The following is a 21,477-nucleotide window of genomic DNA, read 5'->3' on the forward strand; positions in this document are numbered from 1 at the left end:
TGGATGCGTTCCTTCTTCACGCCACGCTTCATTCCTCGACTCTAACATCATGGCCCTATCCATCAGCGCCTGGAGGTTTTCAAACTCGGCAACTCTCATCTCCACTTTGATCGACGGTTTGAGTCCTTATGGAACATGCACAACAAAGTATCTCCCCTCCAAATATCTATGAGCCCTAGCCGCTATCTCAAAGTCTCTCCGATACTCCATAACCGACCCATGCTGTCTCACCTGCAATAATGACGCAAGAGGATTTGCATCTGCACATGGCTCAAATCGTTTGAGCAAATCTTGTTTAAAACGAATCCATAAAGGGAATGTGGATTGAGACTCCCACCATTCAAACCACGTTAAAGCTTCCCCATGAAGTGCAAGCACCGCATACTTGAGTTTCTCTTCCACCTAAATCCTCGATATGCGAAAATAACGATCCATTCGAACCAGCCATCCACTCGCATCCGAGCCATCAAACGAAGGAATGTCCACTCTACGATTGAGATCACCCCTGTTTGGAGTTGGATCTCACTGACGGCCTCCACCCGGATCGTTGATGTGTGAGTTCCCACTGCTTGAATCCTGTTGTGGGATTCGCATCACTAATTCATCCATCCTTTGCGTCATCGTTTCCATTATTCTATTTTGTTCAGATCGAAACTCATTCAACTGTTTCTCCAGACTCTCAACCTGATCCTCCATCGCACCTCCACTGCGTGTGGAAACTATTCACAGGAAGAAATCCAGATCAAACTTCTGATACCAATTGTTATGGTTTCTCTAGTATCCTTACTGTTAGGGCAGAATTTAGTGTAGAAGATAAGGGTAGAAGGAAAGAACAGAATAACTGAACAGAGGAAGGAATTATCGATGTGATAATTACCCCACTGACAGAGTAATATTATAGATTTAAATGAAAGAATAACAAGAATAATTGACTTTCGAGAGGTCAATTCTCTCCCTCTAGATTTTCACTCCACTTATTTCCTGCCTACTAACTTCTTCAGTCTTTCTATTTATAATATCTAATCCTATAACTACTGTCCTAAAAATGTGGAGTTTCAGAATTTAAAATTCAGTTTGCTACTTTTTCTCCTCTCCTTTTATAAGTATATTTAAAAGGAGTTAAATTCCTATTATCTCTCTAGTTTATTGCAAATTCACCCTCAAAATCGCATCATAATTGCTTGCTGTCTCTTACATAATTTCATAAGAATGAACATGGAAAATGCTCCTGAAGAGATAAACATTGAAGAGCCTGATGCTGTTCCTAAATATTGTGATTACATGACCATAATAAATTAATAATATACTAAAATACAACCATTACTAAGTACACTACTGCACCTCATAACAGTACAAAAAAACAGGAACAAAATCCACAAGTCATTACATGACTAAATGAACCAACAACACAGTAGTTACAACCAACAGAAGCACCAACAAGCATTGTGATTTCTTCCTTTCTAAACGCAGCTTCTCCTTACATTTGGTTGTCTTTTTTTCCTCGTAATCATTAGAAACTTGTGTCCTTGCCTTTGTACCAACTACCTTGGACCCCAATTCATCATCATACCACTCAAAATACTTGCAACTATTTGCCTTCTACAAACAACAAAATTTAAATAAAAATTAAATACAGATTTAATAATTAAAAATAGTTCTAAATAAAATATAGAATTTGTGCAATTCACACATCACCTTTCAATTTGGGCATCTCCAGAATCTTTTGGCAAATGTATGTAATCTGTTTGATACCATGAGAATTTTTCTATCACTACATCCACATAGTCCTGCTAATCTAGAAGCAACAATTTTGGAATTGTCACTGCAGAAAAATACCAGAAATGGAATGCACCACAAATGAATCATTCAATATTTAGGGTTTAGAAATTAAGCACAATCCTTGATCACAAACTAATCACAAACAGTTTCAGAATTTTTGTCATCCAATCATTAAATTAATCACAAATAGAAAAAATAATTAAAGGTATGGAAAGGAGAAAATCGAACTTACCGAGAATCCATGAAAGGTGTAAAAAATAAGATTTAACATACAACACAATAATATGCTTTTTGAAAGAAAAAATCGGACTTATTAAAAAAATAAACGGATTGACTGATTGTTGTTGTTTGAGGTGCATATATATTTTTATAAGACATAAAATACTTTTGATAAGTTGATTTTTGGGAAATTTAAATAACATTGATGTTTACTTGAGATAAATTATACATATCATAGTAATATTTGATGACAACAAGTTGAACTATTGTTTTAGTTGCATATTATGAATGTCTTACTTAAAATTACTTGTGTATAGTTGACTTTATTCTTTTTTATTTTAAATAAAAGCAACACATAAAAATATGATTGTTGTTAAAATTGTAGTCAATTATTTAAGTTGATATTGCATATTCTTTTAGATTGCTAAACAAAAGGTGGATGAGACTCGCAATTTCTTGATTTAGTGGTCATCCTTTTATATCTTGTAATAAGTGCTTTCATATTTAAAATTTAACGGATGTAAAATAGTGAATAGAATTTTTAATATATATATATTTTTTTTGCTCTATTTGTTGTGTTGATTTTTTTTTTTTAAATTAGGAGTGAGTAAAAGTGTAAAACAAATAAAAAGTAAAGTAGATAATTTAAAAATAAAAATATTCCTAGCCCAATAATTTGAGAAGCCCAACAATAAACCAATCTAAATTGATATCCAATAGATAAAACGGGTCATTCACAATCATACGGGCTCTCATCAGGGTTTTTGACCCATAACCTATTCTACTCTAGATCCATGCAAAAAACAAAAAATAACTTTCTATCATGCTGAAATTATTTACACAATAAAAAAAATTTAGATAATTATCATCCACTAACTTATGTAATTATCTGTTGATTTTCTTGGATCATCATCACCTGATGTCCAATCTCCATATGCAGTTCAATTAATAATCTCGGAACAAAAACCTTTATTGAAATAATAATTTTAAATTTGACTAATTTTGCTTCAAAGTTCAAACCATAAGAATAAGAATAAGCATGTTCCAATAATTATTTTTAACAATAGGTTACAAATAATAAATTTATCATAGCATGGTGCTATTGTAGTTTTCTATTGGTCAAGTGATTATATATACGAATGGTGAAATTTTTTGAGGCATGAAGATTTTTGAAAATTGTCCCGAATAAAAATTCAATTATAAAAATTGTTTTTTAGAGATGAAAGGGGGGTAAATGTTTCCGAGGTAGCTAGGAATTCGAGCGAGTATCTCATTTCATATACGCTAATCTTCAAAATTTATAAATTTATTTAATTATTTTTATTAATTTATATCTTATATATATTTTTTAGTCATTTTATACGTTATATATATTATAAATTTTTAATTTTTATTTATTTATTTGTATAACCCTTTTTCAATTTAAAAATTTTGTTTATACTGTTATTTCTCTTGTCATTCTCCTTTCTTACGCACCATACGCATCATCACATACTACGTAGAATGTTTTTATATAAATTTTTTTTTTTTTATAAAATGAAACTTCTACAAAAAATTAAAAATTAATGATTAATCAAAATTATTAGAGAAATAAAAAATGGTCCCCAATAAATAAGACCCGCAAAGAAAATCGGAGATAGAGAGGGGAAGTAGGGACGCATCTATCGTCCCCACCGTTGCCATATGCATCCCTAGTTATATATCTATTCTATATATTATTTATTATATTTAAAAGGTTATAATTTATATAATTAATACAATAGTTTTAATTTATCAAATTATAAATTTTATTTTATCTCATGCATTACAGGAATTATTAAACTTATAAAAAACAAAATCCTCGATTCTTTTAACACGCTGAAAAAAATGGAGTATCTGTTCTATATTTTGTCATGGATATCTTAGTTTTGGGTTAATGACTTTACGGAAATATCTTTATTATTCAATCCAAAAATGTTGTTCTCTCATTAAATTGTTATAATTTGATTACTTCTGCCTGATAAGCTAAGTTATCCGAATGGTGTAGCACTCAACTGCTGAAGCTATTCTGCTATTGTTTAGTAAAGCTCTTAAGTTTTTCATAAAGTCATTGATAAGAACAAGATCTTACTGTTTAAGCAAATTATTTAGTTCAACACTCTTTGACCTGTGATGTGATATTTTACTATTACAATATTCTTTTTTTTTTTCCAAGTATATATCATATTACAATAAAATATAGATCATACTAACTATTCCATCTGGTCACATTTGCTTTACAATTTGCATATATGAGATACACCCGAAAATAATCACATATGCAAACGTGCCAAGACTAATACATTTTTTCTATTTTGGATTGGCATAGTCAGGACCTAAGCTCAAACTCTCTACTCACTCAATAACGACCTATATACATTTGTAAATGCAACTAATAATACTTTTAACCTGCCATTCATTCTTGAAATAAAAAAAAAAAAAAGTAGTGGATTGATCAATTTTCAAAACAATAAAGTATCCGAACGGCAACTAACCAAGAATATATTCATATATAGATATATAATTTTGTTTCCATGTCTTCATGCGGATAGGATCATATACATATCGTCTATCACAGCATGAAATGCATGAGCTTGAACCAACCAAAGGCACCACCACCGTTAACCTCCCTCACTTTTCCGGCCTCCTCGGCGCACGACGCATACGTCTTCGTCACACCTCCTTCCACGGCAGCGCCACCGTGAGTCACCTTTCTCGGACACAAAAAGAAGCTCCTAGATCCAAGTTCTATCAGCTTGCCCTCCCTATTCAAACCTTCATAAAACAACCAAAATCACCGAAATCAATTTCCAACCAAAGTACAATAAATCAATCAAATTAACCTAATACTACTAATTAATTAAGGATTATAATATAATTAATCATGGAAATCATAAGATTGATGATGAGGCTCACTTTCTAAGCTAAACTGAGAGTAATGAAGGTCGAAGCCGGATGGTTCATCGGTCGGGAGGACCGGACGGCGGCCTTCCTTCACGAACTGGCGGACAGCAGCGGATATCAGATCGCCGACGGTGGATTCCGGCCTCATAAGGAGCTGAACCGGCGCCACGCTCCCTAGCAACGTCACCTTGAGGAGAATCTTCGGTGGTTGACGCGGCGTAACCTCCGGTGACACCACAGCAGCGTTCCGGTATGAAATTAGGTCAGGCAAGGTCCTCGGGCGGCGGAGTTCGGCGGCGGCTTGAGTCATGGCGTTGTGGCTGTGGAACGATGAGGATTTATTGGACAACCTATTCTTCCGGTGAGTGTCGATCTGGCCACTACGGTTGCTCTTGTGACTCGGCATGGTGGTTACCGTATCGAATCACAGCCCCTCAAAGAAAGAAGAAGGGAATATATATACACAAATTAAAAGAGAGGGCTATGTGGTGTTTTTTTTTTTGGATAATTGGATTACCTCAGACGGCGGTACCTAACGTATCTGAGGCATGGGAAGCCGAGAGCTATGGAAGAGCTTCGGCTCTGTGGTGCACGCCGACCCGGAGATATCATAACATGTAAGGGTACAATTGTAATTACGCCGGGGCAGCGAACGGATCCAAATGTTAAATGGGAATGATTGTTGTTATGAAGAACCAAGCAGCTCCCTCTCTCCCAATTTATATGCCGAATAATTATAATTATTATAAATTAAAAAGAAAGAAAAGGAGCTAGTTTAGTTAGAAGTGGTTAGTAACGGGGGTAGCCGGTTATGGTGGGAGACTGGGAATAAGGGTTAGTGAAACCGGTTTTGGTGGAGGGGCGCGTAATGCGGATTTGGATTGGGACGGGAGAGTTTTCCGGTCATGTTTAATTTTGGGTGGACACGTGTGTGGCAATTATTATTATATTATTAGTAACAGTTTAAGGACGTTAAGAAACTGCGGAAGGAAGTTGGACGTGGACTGTTGTGGAGAGCGGAGAGTGGAGAGTGAGGCCAACTTGGCTGTCGCCGTGCCGGCCGGAGACGGAGTCCTTGGAGCATGGCCTAGTTGTTTGGTTTTCTTGTCATTCCACGGTTTTTACATGTGTAACAATTTAACATGAATAATACTTAACTCCATGGTTTTTTTTTTTTTTTTTTTTTTGTATTTAACCCTAAATTAAACACTCCGAAATCTTAATAATTTATCTAGTTTTACCAAATTCATAAATTCAATTCACGTGTAAAACGGATGCCTAATATGTTATAATTCATCATTATATTGACATAAAAAATGTGTTTTCAAGTATATCGTTCTAGAATCTAGATTCTAGTTGTATACATGAATGTCTACCAAAACAAACTTAATGAATTTTTTTTTAAAGAGTTTATAGTTTATGTATGATTATAGAGTGAGATTAATATTAATATGGGAAGGGTTTTTCCTAAAACGTGGGAAACAATAGACCTAGCAACAAATTATTCAAATGTGACACCGGACCAGACGACAACCGCGTTTAGAATGATTTAATTTTCTCAACCCTTAATAAGCACCTGCCACCCAAATTGAGCAATGTTTTTGTTTATGAGTGATGTATACATGAATACATCGCTATCTATGCCCTTCTATTTGTCAAGGTCCACCGACTGCTGCCTCTTCAATCATTCATTAGTCATGTTTTTGTGAACCAAAACACTATTGAGTACATATTTCATATCAAGATGTAGGTTACATATTTACTGGTGTGCCTTATTCGAATTTTAAGGAAAGAAGTTAGATAAAAAAGGTGGGAGGAAAATCGATCTAAGTCCTCGATCGTCATGTGTATGAATGGCCAATGATGAAAAGAGGAGGCATTGTATTTAAGCAATTAAACTAAACATCCAAGCCTTTGAGTTTAATTATTTTTCAAAATATTTAACACATTTTTCTTATTTCATATAGTTATTTGAACAAGTATAAATGCCTAATGACTCTCTTATAATCCTAAAGTTTAAGAATATGTGCTTTCACTTTTCAAGATAAGAGAAATGGTTAGAGTCTTCCTAGTTTTTTTTTTTTAGTTTCCCACCGTATCCCCCAACCCGACAGGTCAAGAACTAATCCGCCGCGATACTGAGCTCCATTTAAGGGTTTGTCGCTGGCCAATAGATTACTGCATGCACAAGGTGGGATTCGAACCTCCGACACTTGCTTAAGCGGACTAGTGAGCTAACCACTAGACCAACCCAACTTGGTTAGAGTCTTCCTAGTTAACTATATAAAATTGACATGTGTTAAAATTTTTCATATCTTATTAAAAATGTATGTTTCTTACTGGTGATTAACATTTTTTTATTTACTTTCTTTTCGTACCAACCTTTCTTATTCCCTCGAACTCTCTTTCACATTTTTTGGATTTTTCAGATACAAAATAATGATCATCATCTTCTAACACATAAAATTGCAATTCCTTCATCATGTACAATCAACCCACCAAAGTAACCATAGGAATTATTTGGCACTGCTGTAGTTGATTAATTGAAGCCATCACATATTAAAGTAGACTTGATGAAGATTTATTTTTTTTTTACTTTTATTTTTAGTTAATTAGTGTATTAGGTTTTTCTTTTGTTATTATGTTATTATGTTGATTTAATAGTTTTTGTTCTGTGCATGAAAGTGATGAAACTATTACTTTATCTTTTTCATATACATTTAGGAATTACGATAACCTGAAATTTTAAACATAATTATATAAAAACAATAAATATTACTCTCTTTTTTAAATATTTTATTACAACTGATGATTTAATAATATTGTAATTCAGTAGTTATATAAATAAAAAATAATTAAAAATTGATGATAACCAGAGAAAAATACATATTAATAAAATAAATAAAATTTTGATAAATATCAGTTTTATAACACACACACACACACAAAAAAAAAAAAACAGATTTTTCAATTAGACCTCTCAAACGTTTTTAATCATATTACACAAATTAAAGAAGATATAAGTAGTATGCATCCAAAATAAAATGTGAGAATATTTTATATTTTAAAAAATATTTAATATATATATTATTTTTAATGTATATATTTTATTTTTTTAAATTTTTTTATATTTTAAATTGTATTATATATAATAATAACGCGATCAACTATTAATTTTTGTGTGTACATCAATTTAGCGCCTCGATTAAAATAAAATAAACATATAGTATCTCGAAAATAATTGATTGGGGCCAAAATAAAGGAATAGGTTAACGAGGAATCTAATCTGTGGTTGGCATTATTATAATTATATATTAATTTATTTTAGCATCAATGATTAAGTTGCATGAATTCAATTCATATATCCTATATACAATTTTTATCGTCGTTTCCAGTGTAGGCAACAACTAAACCAATAATGTTTGAAAACAACAAAAATAAGCTCAAACAGTTTAAATATTATTTCTCTTAAGATTACTGTAACTAAAAATGGTGGCCAACTGGTCCAGCATGGAGAATCGTCAAAGAAGCCAAGTGATGACTTAACCTTCCACCAACACAAGACATGTGAGATTGTGAGAGAACTTAGAAGATAAGACAACTTATATAGTTGAGTTATGCCCTTCTTCTCTGTCTTTGAGCCCATTTTTGGAGTGTGAGTATATTTTATTATTATATGGTTTTGCCATGTAACCTTCTTGATTTGAACAAGTTAAGAGGCTTGTGTTGTGGTACCAATATAATTATTAGGCCATTTGCCATGTTCCTTACACGAGTTCTCATAAGGTCCCATATAATTGCTTTTGGCCACATAGATAGATCTATCTCAAATTTTTCTAGCTTCATCTATATATCATGCATATGCAAATTTTTTGGTATACTATGATTTTTATATATATTTTTAATGTATATAAGAATAATACATTGATTACATGCACGTATCATTTTTTTATACATATTATGGATTATTGCAAAATTAGTAAATAATAGAGGGTAAACGGTATTTTTTTATTATAATAATTGTCTAAAAACAAAAGAGACATAAATTTTAAAAGAAAAATAAATAGTTATTGATATATGATTAAAACAGTTACTTGAATAGACGTGATTATTTTTTCATTAAACAAATAAATTTTAACTAATAGAATAAATTTTTAAAGGGTTAAGTACGATTTTGGTTCCTAAGATATAGGTCGAAAATTGTTTTCGTTTCAATTTTTTTTGCATAAAAAATCGTTTCTAATAAAGTTTAACTTAGTTTTAAAATCGTCATTCGGACTAAAATGAGGAATGCTAGGGGCCAGTAATTTTTGTGTTTTGTAATCATCAATTGACCATCAATAGTATTTTTAATAGCGTGAGATTACATCAATGGTAGGAGATCACTCCTTTTTCTTTTGATGGTTAAGTGCTGGCTACAAAATACAAAAGTTATTGGTCCCCTAAAATTTCTCGGATTAAAATATCATTCTCCTTCTTTACCAAAATATCCGATTCTTCTTCTCCATACAACATCATCTCTTTTTATTTTTCTTCTTCTTTAACTAGAATTTCAACAAAATTTCAACAGGAACAACAAAATTTTAACTTACGAATATCAACAAATCAAAACAGAAAAGTAGAAGAATGAAATAGAATCGGAAACAAAACAGAAACAGAAGAATAATGGAATCAATCAGAATAAAATTAGAGTCAACAACAACAGTGTGATTAACAAAATCAACAAATCTAACAATGCAAATAACAAAAGAAACAGAAGTAGAATAATCAACTTAATTAACAAAATAAAAAATAAAAACGGAATAATCAACTTAATTTAAAATAGAATTAGAACCAAGCAGCAAAAAGCAGCGACAAGCTAGCGAGGAAGAGGACGCGAAGTAGCGGCGAACACGAGGTGCAGTGGCGAGCTGCGACGAGCAACGGCAACTGGCGAGAAGAGGATGAGAAGAACGACAACACAGCGGATTTTCTTCCTCCCTCGCATGATTCCCTTCTCCCCACTTTTCCTTTCTCCTTGTTCCTTCCCCCCTTGTGTAATTCTCTTTCTCTTCTCATCTGTTTTCTTTCTTTTTTTTTATAATTTTTTTAGTTAGAGATAATTTATTAATAAAAATTAAAATTTTAATAAAAAATAATTTTAAAATTAAATTAAATTTTAAAAATAATTTTATATAAAAATAAAAATTCAAAACAAAAAATTTTTTTAATTTATGGTCTAACAACTAAAATCATACTTAACCCATATTTAAAAGATTCAATTATCAACACTAACTTGACATTGGCTTACACAGTCAGAGCCTCACTAACTGGCCAGGGATACTTCATGTGCAAACCAAATTTAACCAATAGAAAAACAAGTTAAAGTTTGTGAGTGTGGGGTATTCCACTCAAATAAAATCTTATTTAATTGGAGATAAGGTTTGGCAAGTTTAGAATCTCATCTCTGGTCTTACGTGAGATAATATAAGTACATGATTAGACCTTAGTTGTGTATATTATTAGTTAATTTTTTTTATATGACAAGTTGTTTTAATTCGAGGAGAGTGCTTCAGTGCTTGCCTCTGTTTAGGGACAGTTACAAATGTATAACAAATAATGAACTTATTGCCATGTTCCAATTACAAACGGGACAAACATGGTAGGGGCGCAAGGATGCGAAAATGGCAGCCACAAATTATTTTAATTTTAGTTTCTGTCTTTTAAGGAAAAACTCATTCACAAAAGAGATTAAATATAGAATGTGCCATTAAAATCCTTAGCAGAACATGAAATAATGAAACATTTTAACAAAACATAAAAGCTTAAAAAAGATAATAATACTAATCTTGAAGGAGAGAAAAACAAAGTTAAGAAGAAAACAATAATTATATATATAGTTATAATTTATGAGTAATGTAACATAGTTAGTAAATATTATTATTTTTTGTTTTGACCAATAATAATTTATATACACTCATTTTTATAAAAATTTTACATACAAAAAGTATATAGTTTAAATTTATATTTGGCAAAATTTTTACACCTAAATTAATACAGTTTTATTTTTCAGAAGTTATAAGTATAAATTAATAAAATTTACTTGTTAAAGACAGTTTAGTATTTTTATTGATTAAATAATAACAAAAATACTAAAAATTGCTATAGCTAATATAAAAATTTCTCATAATTTATTATTAATTGCGCTTGATAGGTATTTATATATCTAATTACGTTGTTAGAAATTAAATATTGTATATTGTATAATTCAATTTACATATTATTCCTTGGGAGTTTGAAAAGACAAATCAAGAAGCCACTTGATTCACTTATTCAATGGATGAACCATCACTCCCCCATGCATCCCCCAACCCCCTTAGCTTTCTCTCTAATCTCTCTCTCTCGCTCTCTAGAACAAAAACGGACATAGATTCATTCAATCTAAGTACCATATGCGTATTAATTAGGTTGTCTACTTTTAGGATTTTAGCTTGCTTAAAAGTTAAAACTTAAAACATTTGTCTCTCACCAACATTTTGATTGAAGCTAAGAAATACTATCTTTATTCTTTTAACTAATGATATATATATATAGTCTCTCACCAACATTTTGATTGAAGCTAAGAAATACTATCTTTATTCTTTTAACTAATGATATATATATATATATATATATATAGAGGCCCCCAACAAATTTTAAAAGCTTATATACTATTATAATAGATGTATTGTATAGAGTAAAATTTAATAGTATAGTGATAGCTAGTAAAAAGAGTTACTATTCTTTATATATTAGGGTTTAAATTTTTTTACATATATTTATATTATTTGTATTTTTTTTAATTTAGGATTTTTTTTTTACATTTTTTTAAAATTAATTTTAACATTTATAATTATATAAAAAATACTTTAATATTATTTATAATAATATTATTTTTTTCTAATTTTAGTTAGTTGTTTATTTTTTATTATTTTTTAATTAAATTTTATTCCTATTATTATATAAAAATACTTTAATATATTTTAAATTCACATAACAAAATTGTTAGTGCAATTAATTTATATTATTTTATATTATATTTTTTAATGATATAAAATATAAAAAATATAACTTACTGTCACATAAATACTTAATAAAGTAAATTAATTAACAAAATATTTTAAAATATATAATTTTATATTTTATTAATTGTAAAACTATAAAAAAAATTATAAAAGCTGAGATAATTTTTTTATTTGACAAGTATTTATTAATTTTTTTAATCAAAAAATTAATTATAATTATATCTATTATTAAATATATAGCATTGTATTTAATTATACAAAATTTTAATTTTCGACCCTTCAAAAAAATATAATTTTAAAAGCCTTATATTTCTTTTTTTTTATAAATTTCAAATATTTGATTCCGGTTATTTTTAATAAGAGAATAACTATATATACGGTGTCAATGAAAAGAAACATGAATTACTTTAGAAAATAATGGTTTGCTATTATTATTTTCCTCATGTGATAATGAACAAATTTAAAAAATTTCCTCTCCTTTAATTTATATGATTTTTGTTGTCCCTATATATATCAGCAATAATTCTTTCGCAATAATATATTATTTGCTCATATTACGTAAAAAATTATATATAAAATCAGCTATATTTATATATAATATATCAAATATATATAATTTAATTTTAATACACTATTATAATATAAAATAATTTTATATATAAATTTAATTATATAATATTATATCAATAAAATTAATTACTTTTTATATTAACTGCATGTATAATCATTAAAAAAACGGATATAATTACATAACAATGCCTCCATTAAAATTAAACTCATACCTATTACAACTAATTCTTAACATGTATGTATCACTTTTAATATTCAATTAATACTCACAAATATCTCTTTCCACTACGAACACAATAGCCTCCTACTCTTAATTAATAGTAGTATATCGCAAAAAATCTCTTCCCACTGCGGGGTTGGAAATACAATAACGTTAAATTTAAGGATGTATTATTTATTGCTTCCATTGAATTAGTATTTTTAATTCTGACGCCTTTTGGTTTAATTATCTTCTTAACTTGGGCATATTATTTAATTTATAAAATATCTTAACTTTCATCATCATGACGTTACTTATATATAAAACAAAACATGAAACTTTTATCTTATAATTATTGTAATGTATTGTTTAAGAAAGCAAATTTTCACAGGTCACTTTTCCCTTTGTAAATCATTTCGAAGTGAGTGGTGGGTGCATATATATAAATATACATATAAAATTAGATATTACACATATATATAAATGTTAAGTAACAAATCTTGCCACTTTGCCAGTAGAGAATGTAAATTACTAAATTATATATTATGCATACGCATGCTCATAGGTTAGTTAATTACCAATAGCTAGCAAACCATCCGTTTATGCTTATTAAGTTATCTTGGTGACAGAAATGTTTTTGGCGCCATGTGTATAATGTTACAGGACACATGTAATGAGCCAAAGTTAAATAGACAACTGATATTTTATTATAGCTTGATGCATGTATATAAGTATATTGGAAGATGGGAGATATTATGAGTATTACCCAATTTTTAAAGTTCGTCGGTTATTATATATAGTCATTCAGCAATTGATATAGATTTAATTATAATTCATGGGTTTGATTCTATTCAATTAAAGAAGAGACGCATGCAGATGTGACCCTGTGGTCCTTCATCAAGTCAAGGTGTCAACCAATATAGTTTATTTGGATAAGCTACTTGAAAAGAATGTGGTGTTAAATGGCTTGAAGCGTTCGTTTTGTGCCACACTTATCGTATAAGCTGACCCTTCTCTATTTTAAAAGTAGTACTAAGACGACTTTCATAATTAAGAGGAGTAATAATGCTGTTTATCAAAGCATTTTTTCCCAAAAGAAAGCAACATTTATGAGAGGACCATTTTTGACAGTGATATACACAAGCTAAGCTAAGGGGCACTTTTGTCACAATGATAATAACTGCATACTGGCCTAGTGGCACAATCTTTTTCACTAAACCCTAACTATATATTCTTGTTGAATTTGGATCCTCTAAATTTTAAATTTGTACTTTAGAGGATAAAGTGTGATCTTTTATCCTTAAATGATTTCTCTCTCATATTTATTTTTGGTCTACCTATAAAATAAATAGTAAGAGATCACAATTTACTCTCTAAAGTGAAATTCAAACTTTAGAGAATCCAAATCCATTCTTGTTACTATAAAATAAAACTTTGACTAAATATTATTATTATTAATACGATTTTGTTAGATAGACAATGACTTTTCTAAGCAATATGAACAATTGGTTATAAAATTGACCTAATAAAATAAAAAAACAATTCACTCCCAAATTACCTTCTAAACTTTAATATTTAGATAACCATTCGTACACCTAGTGAATTCAATATCCAACCATTGTTAACTATGTGCATGAGTAAATGGAATAAAAAAATAACCAATCCAATTAAAAATAATCAACATAATCATCTGTATACCTATTGAATTGAATATTCGATCTATCTATTGTTCATAATGTTTAATATACATATTCTTTTTATATTCAATAAAAAATTTTATTTTTTATCTAATTATATTATTCACCAAAAATTCTAATAGCCAACAAAGCATTAATCATGAAATAAATAAATAAATTGAGTGAACATGAACAAAACTTAAACATTTAAACTTAACATTATTCAAGCTATTTCTGGTACAGATGACCTAACTGGGTTTTGCTCACTCAAATTATCAATACAGGCTGAAGGGCCCAATAGTATAAGCCCAAAAACTCTAGTAGTGTTTTCACAAGCACTTTCAAAATGGTTGATCCAACAAAAAATAAAAGGAACTCCCCAATTAAAGTTTTTATTACTGATTATTAATTTATTAGCCTATTTAAATAAATATTATAAATTTAAATTTCGCTTTATACCGTAGCAATCTATTAACCGTAAAATTAGAGAATAATGTAAAAAAAAAAAAAATACAATAACCTGACATTCAACTTAGTTAGCGTGGGGCAATAATAATATAGTCACAATTTAGGAAATATTATTATTAATAAATACTTCAAGCCCAACTAAAGGGGAAATATATAAGACAAGATCTCAAGATACATAACTAAAAAGTCTAACAACAAAAATTATATATTGATACATAAATCAATTTTATTAAAATATTACATTCATAATTGATTTGTATTATAACATGGCATGTTGATTATCACTAACGATTTTAATGGGTGGTAATGGGTAAAGTAGAGTAGGGTTTAGATTCAATTTTAATTCTATTTGTTGATTGAAAAAATTCTAACTATATCTTACTTGTTTTTAATTTGTGGATATCCGATCTTATTTGCGGGTTACAAAAAAAATGTAATATTATTATATAATTTGATAATAATTTAAAATAGAACTAATTTTTATGAAATAAAAATAATCAATTAATGATCTTCTCATTAGTAACTAAGAATTTTTTTCATTTAGTGAAAGATTTTTGGCTCATCATCAACTTAAAACATATTTTTATATAAGTATAAAACATATACATATTAGGGTGCGAATTGGTCGGATAGAATTGAGGTTACCCGACTTGCACAAAAATCCTATCCTACCAGTTACGAATCGGATTGACAATCATACCCGATCAGATTGAGTCGTGGTTGGATACCCGTGGATAGGGTATATGCATGTTGCCACCTTTATTCAACTTGTGTATATAAAATTGAAATATCTAATATATCTCTTTTAAAAATTGGTTCCGCTAGGTAGACAACGAAAAGTCTAAACAACGTGAACAACAGAGTAAAAATTTGGCCTAATGAAATAAAAAAAATACTCTGCCGAAATTACCAAAAAAATTTCATTTAATAATTCAAAAATTTTAACCATTATATTCTAATTTACCAAAGCTCAAACTTCAACCCGAAACCCTTTATTGTCGCTTGGTTGCCAACTAGCCCCATCGTCGTTGTCGAGATCCACCTCACCGTCTCTAGTTCGTCAACAAAGAACCTCATCGGCGCTTAAGGATAACCATCCACTTAAAGAAAAAAATGATCCGCATACTTAGTGAATTGAACATCCAACATATTTTAATTATATCTAACTAAACTTATTTCAATCAAATAACCATTCACATAAAAATTAAAATAATCATCTACATACCTACTAAAATGACCATCCGACATATTATGAATTGACCACAACAAGGTGAAAATAAGAAAAAGAGGGCCGTGATCGGCAGAACAAACAATAATGCATGCAATCATGAACATGTCATCATTGGAAACTTTATTTCTAAACTCGAACATGTACCTCTTTTTATACACGTAATGTCAGATTTTTATGATCATTGTCAAGAACAGAAAAGACACAATTAGAATATAGCTTCCCTCCATAAATTTTGTTATCTAAAATGAGAAATAAATAGCTTTATGCAACTGAATACCAATAAAAAGATAGTAACTTGTCATATGATATTCTTTCACCAACTACCATTATCAATGAAACCAACCATGTTGTTATCAGTATATCTCCAATAACTGTAATCCCGTATGCTTGACTTATTTTTTTATGATTTTGAAGGCATCACACATAATAATGCTTGCAATCATAATAGTAGAGTGGGGATGCGATGACGGTCGCTGTGGTGCGCGAGAAAAAAACCGTGATGATGGACGGTGTTCGGTGACGCACGAACACGGTGCCGCAATGATGGACAGCATTTGGTGGTGACTGCGGTGCACGAGGAGAAAATTGCGATGGTACACAACGTTTAGCGGTGCTGTATTTTGCGGTGGTTGAAGTTACGACACTGTTTCCGTCGCGGCATAGTAAAAAGAAAAAATGTGAGTTGGAGAACAAAAATAATTGAGATGAACCAATGATAATATAATACCACAAAAGAGGTTAACTTGCCTAATCTTATTAATTTAAATTCAAAAATTGATTTACTTTCTTTTTTTCTAAACCGTTATTTACGTTATTTAACATTTACATTATCTCCCGATTAAAAATAAGCTATATATATCATTTTTCTTTCGACATTACCATCAGGTAGGATGGCTAATAATTATCACGGTTCATAATTTGTATATTTTTCCATGAGAGTGAGCATGAAAAACAAATCCAAAGTCACAATTTAAGGATCACTATTATTATTATTATTGTAATCCCAGCAACGTGTTCTAATCTCGCCATCATCTCCAACCAAAACACCAATGCTTCCCATCTTGACAATAGCATTCACAAAGCTTCGTCGAAAGCTCTCAGCATCTGTGGCGAACTTGGAGACCAACCCTTTAGTCGAAGAATCCAGAGCCAACTGCTGGTCAATGAAAAGCACCCCTCTCTTGTTAACGATCTCTTCATAGAATTGATTGTCAAACACAAAAGAAGTGTTCTGATCCAAAAACGTCGTAGGGTTGTTATTACTACTACTACTATTCCCACAAAGCCTCACAAGCTTCTCGTTCAGAGAAGGATCCATTGTTGAGTCTCTACCTTCAAGCCTTTTCCTGAAGAAACCACAATGAGCATAACCAATGGTGTGTGCTCCCATAAGGGTTACCATTTCGCTAAGTGTCATGCCCTTTGATGTAAAGATTTGAAGGGCATGTGACACCGTTGAACTTGGTCCTGGAAGGATCTCTGCGTTTGAAGGATTCGAGACAAACCCGTCGCGTCTGCCGGTGGGAACGGCGTACCATGGTCCTCCGGTGATGGAGACGGCGTCTCTTGCTGCCAGCGCAATGATGTCTGCACAGGAAACTGTTGAAGGGCACATTTTTTCTAGCTTCTTCTTGGCCTTGTCGATGATCACGAAACCCCTAACGGTTTCGTTTGCTTCTGCATCTTTCTCAGATTCGTTGTCCTCTGTTGGGTCTATTAATATGGAGGCATCGCAACCCTGAAAACGAAATAATCATCCATGACACCATGTTTATTTACTCTAATTTTAAAGGTGAAAAACGGAGTTGTTTGATGATAATTTAATTAAATTTGTTTAATTATTTAATTATTTTTAATTATTAATTTTATATAAAGTTAACCGAGTGAATTTTTACTAATTTTAAAATTAATTATTAAATTAATTATTATATTATTATTTAATATGTAAATGAATTATAATTCAAATAACATAATTTTTTCATACTCATTTAGAGATTCTGAGTGTGAGTTTTTCTATTTTTAATAAAAAAATTTATTTTTAATATGTATTTTATATTTTAATATATATTTTTTTATAAGTGATTAATTTACTTATTAATGTAGTGATCAATTATTGATATATACAATAGTTAAATTCTAATGTTGAATCTCAATGTAAAAGACTTTTAAAAAATTATTAAATTAAATTCATAAATCTATGTGTTTAGATATAACCTATGATGCATGGACACTGATATGGACACGGGACAGGATACGACACGGAATACGCCAACACACGAATTTTAAATCTTACATGATACGGGACAATATAAAGTATTTTTTAACTAAATCGTAATAATATTTTGATATTTTATTGATATTAAAATATAAATTAAAATTTTTAATTATTTTTAATGTCTTATTTTAATTATATCAAGTATTTAAAATATTTTTTTTGTTTTAATAAATAATAATATATACTATATCTAAATTTAGTTTAAGAATATATTTAAAAATAAGACTGGACACGCTGACACGTGATGTTATATAGGTATGTCCAAAAAAGAATTTTTATTTTTTTATTAAGATACAGTTAGACAGAGACACGCGTGTCGGACGAGTATCGATGAGTGTCGTGTCCAAAATGTGTCCAACACGCGGATACGACAACTTAGCGAAATGTTTGTGCTTCATAGGATATAAATGTGTAAAATTCTTTTACCATGAAGATTAAATTCATATATAATTTGTTTTTCAATTATTTATTTATTTAATATAATGAGAAAGATAGAAATAGAAAAGAACGCATTAGAGTGTATCGAACTACGATTTTTATTATTGACCAAGAATATATTTTTGATTATTTAGTAAATAATGCTTACGGATAAGTAAGAATATCTGAAAATATAAATTAAAAATAATTTTATAAAATGTTTTTTTTTATCTTTTGTAACTCAAATATTATCAACTACTTTCTTAATTGAAGTGATAATTTGTAAATAATAATAATAATAATAATAATAATAATAATAATAATAATAATAATAATAATAATAATAATAATAATAAAGATAAACAAAATGACATACGTGTTTTATAAAGGAGAAGGGAGTGTATATGTAATCAACTAATCATAAAAAAGGGATAATTTAATAAGTATTCTATGTAAATGAGAAAATAACATAATGCTCTTTATCATTCCATATGCTTTATATATACTTCCGGTAATATATTGAAAATATAATTCAAAGAAAGAATTAATGATTCATAATTCGTGTATGTATGTATGGCTGTATTTGATTATGAAAATAAGACAAGATAAAGTCATAAAACATAAAAGATAGAGACACAAAAATTAGTGTTTTTGTATTTTGTTTGGTGATAAATTAGAATAAATTATGAAAATTCAATTTATTCTTATTTTTTTATTCAAAAAAATTTAGAAAAAAATATAATAATAAAAAGTATAATTATAAAAAATTAATAAGAATAATAAAAGAAAAAATAAAAAAATAAGTTGTGTTTAGTGTTTCAGTGTCCTTCGTGTCAAGATAGACACAAAATACACAAATTAAGTGTTTTTAAAACAATGTGTCATCTGTCAAACGCAGCCCTGTGTTTTGTGTCTTACTCGAACGAAACAATCATGAAAGTGCAAGCGAAGCAAGCCTCCGGCGATGGATCTATCAATGTACAAGTAGTTCCTTTGAACAACTTTTCGTACAATGGCTTCTGCTTTTGGGCAGCTTGAACTATAGAAACCAACCCTTAGATCAGCCAATGCCAAGGGAACGATAAAGAACAAGATTACTACAATTATCGTGAACTGCATCTTTTGTATATTATAGTACTGATTCTTGTTTCATGAATGTGTTTGTGTGTCTTGGCTACGAGATCGACAATTCCAAGCATGTGTGTATATATAGTGGGCTTTAGGCCTTTAGGGTGTGGCATTTGAAAGAAAAAAGAGTAAAATATTCAAATTATTATTCCACCGAAAATGATGTCGTCGTTGACAAAAATCTACAAATCAAATAACAAACATCTGCGCAATATTATTATTATTATCAACACTAATTTATCGTTGGTTTACACAATACTGACCTACCACATGTGCAACACGGTTAACGCAATTGAAAACAATTTCCAATCTATGTAGGTGACATTTTTTCCACTCAAATATTCTTAATAATATTCTAATTGAAGATAAGTATATATGGTCTTATGTAACATAATTATCTAACTTTAATGGGTCTTGTGTGTAACATAATTATCCAACTTTAACGACTGGTGGCTTGTCGTGCTTGTCCATTCTGACATTCACATTTTCTAATTTTCAAGAATAAATCAATATTTTATCTTAACTTATATTAGCAACAGTGTATATAATTAATTTAGAAGTAAAAGAAATGGCAATACATTTTACTATTTCCTCTATGATATATAGAATAGGGGAATAATTATTTTATTTCATAAAAACATGTCTAAATGAGATAAAAGGATTAAATAAACTTTTAAGATAAAAAAAAAACATTTTCTTTCTTTACTAATCTATACTATATTTATACTTACAATTATATATTATTATGTGACACCTTTGTGGCACCTTCAACCACTTTCATTAAGTCCTTTTTTCCTATTATGCCCTTGTCCAATATTATCACAAAATTAAAGCAATATATACAAAGGATAAATATGTAAATTTCGCTTCACACCCATCTATTACTTTGCACACATAAATTGCTAACAAGTAACAAGAGATAAAACTTAAATGTAAAAAGCTCAAGCTCACTGTTTCAGACATAAATTCTAGTTGTTACTTCTATAATGTCGCTCATTCTTCACAATCCTAGTTTGGGTTTGTGTTTATCATAAACATGGGTAACAAAAAAAGAGATTAACTTTATTTAAAATTGACTAGATTATGTATTTGTTTGGACACCATTATTTTGATAAAATAAGATCTCTTTTCAATGAAAAAAGATCTTTTTTTATTTTTTAATGTGTTTGACAAATTTTTAATAGTAAAAGTAAAAGCACTAGAAAAATCAGAAAAACATCTTTTTTGAGAAGTTGTAATTTACATCTTTTTTTAAAAGATCTTTTTTCCTTAACAAAAATATGTTTTTCATGTAGTAGATAAACAAAAAAATACTTTTATATTGTTATACCCAAACATAATTAATAGATAAAAAGATCTTTTTACATAAGATACCCAAACATAAAATTACTTTTACTTTTTCATAAAATCTTTTAAAAAAAGATAACTCGAAAAAAGATCTTTTTTTAAAAGCTCACCCAAACAAGCCCTATAACTAAACTATTTATATCAATTTTTACACGAGAATAAAATAACTCTAAGCTAACATATTTATATCTAAACATAAAGCT

General features: G+C 29.4%; 2 protein-coding genes across 2 annotated transcripts; both read right to left on the minus strand.

Moving 5' to 3' along the window:
• Positions 1-4,216: 4,216 nt before the first annotated feature.
• LOC130946768 (uncharacterized protein At4g22758-like) lies at positions 4,217-5,645 on the minus strand. The gene is made up of 2 exons (XM_057875611.1): positions 4,933-5,645; positions 4,217-4,791 (listed from the first exon to the last, which is right to left on the minus strand). Exons 1-2 carry the CDS (start codon positions 5,324-5,326, stop codon positions 4,589-4,591), a joined length of 597 nt encoding a protein of 198 aa, XP_057731594.1. The 5' UTR covers positions 5,327-5,645; the 3' UTR covers positions 4,217-4,588.
• An 11,256-nt stretch (positions 5,646-16,901) lies between these two features.
• Positions 16,902-19,959, minus strand: LOC130946427 (peroxidase 44-like). The gene is made up of 2 exons (XM_057875180.1): positions 19,718-19,959; positions 16,902-17,845 (listed from the first exon to the last, which is right to left on the minus strand). Exons 1-2 carry the CDS (start codon positions 19,916-19,918, stop codon positions 17,078-17,080), a joined length of 969 nt encoding a protein of 322 aa, XP_057731163.1. The 5' UTR covers positions 19,919-19,959; the 3' UTR covers positions 16,902-17,077.
• Between the last annotated feature and the right edge of the window lie 1,518 nt (positions 19,960-21,477).

The sequence above is a fragment of the Arachis stenosperma genome, chromosome 8 (genome assembly GCF_014773155.1).
Source record: "Arachis stenosperma cultivar V10309 chromosome 8, arast.V10309.gnm1.PFL2, whole genome shotgun sequence".
NCBI lineage: Eukaryota > Viridiplantae > Streptophyta > Magnoliopsida > Fabales > Fabaceae > Arachis > Arachis stenosperma.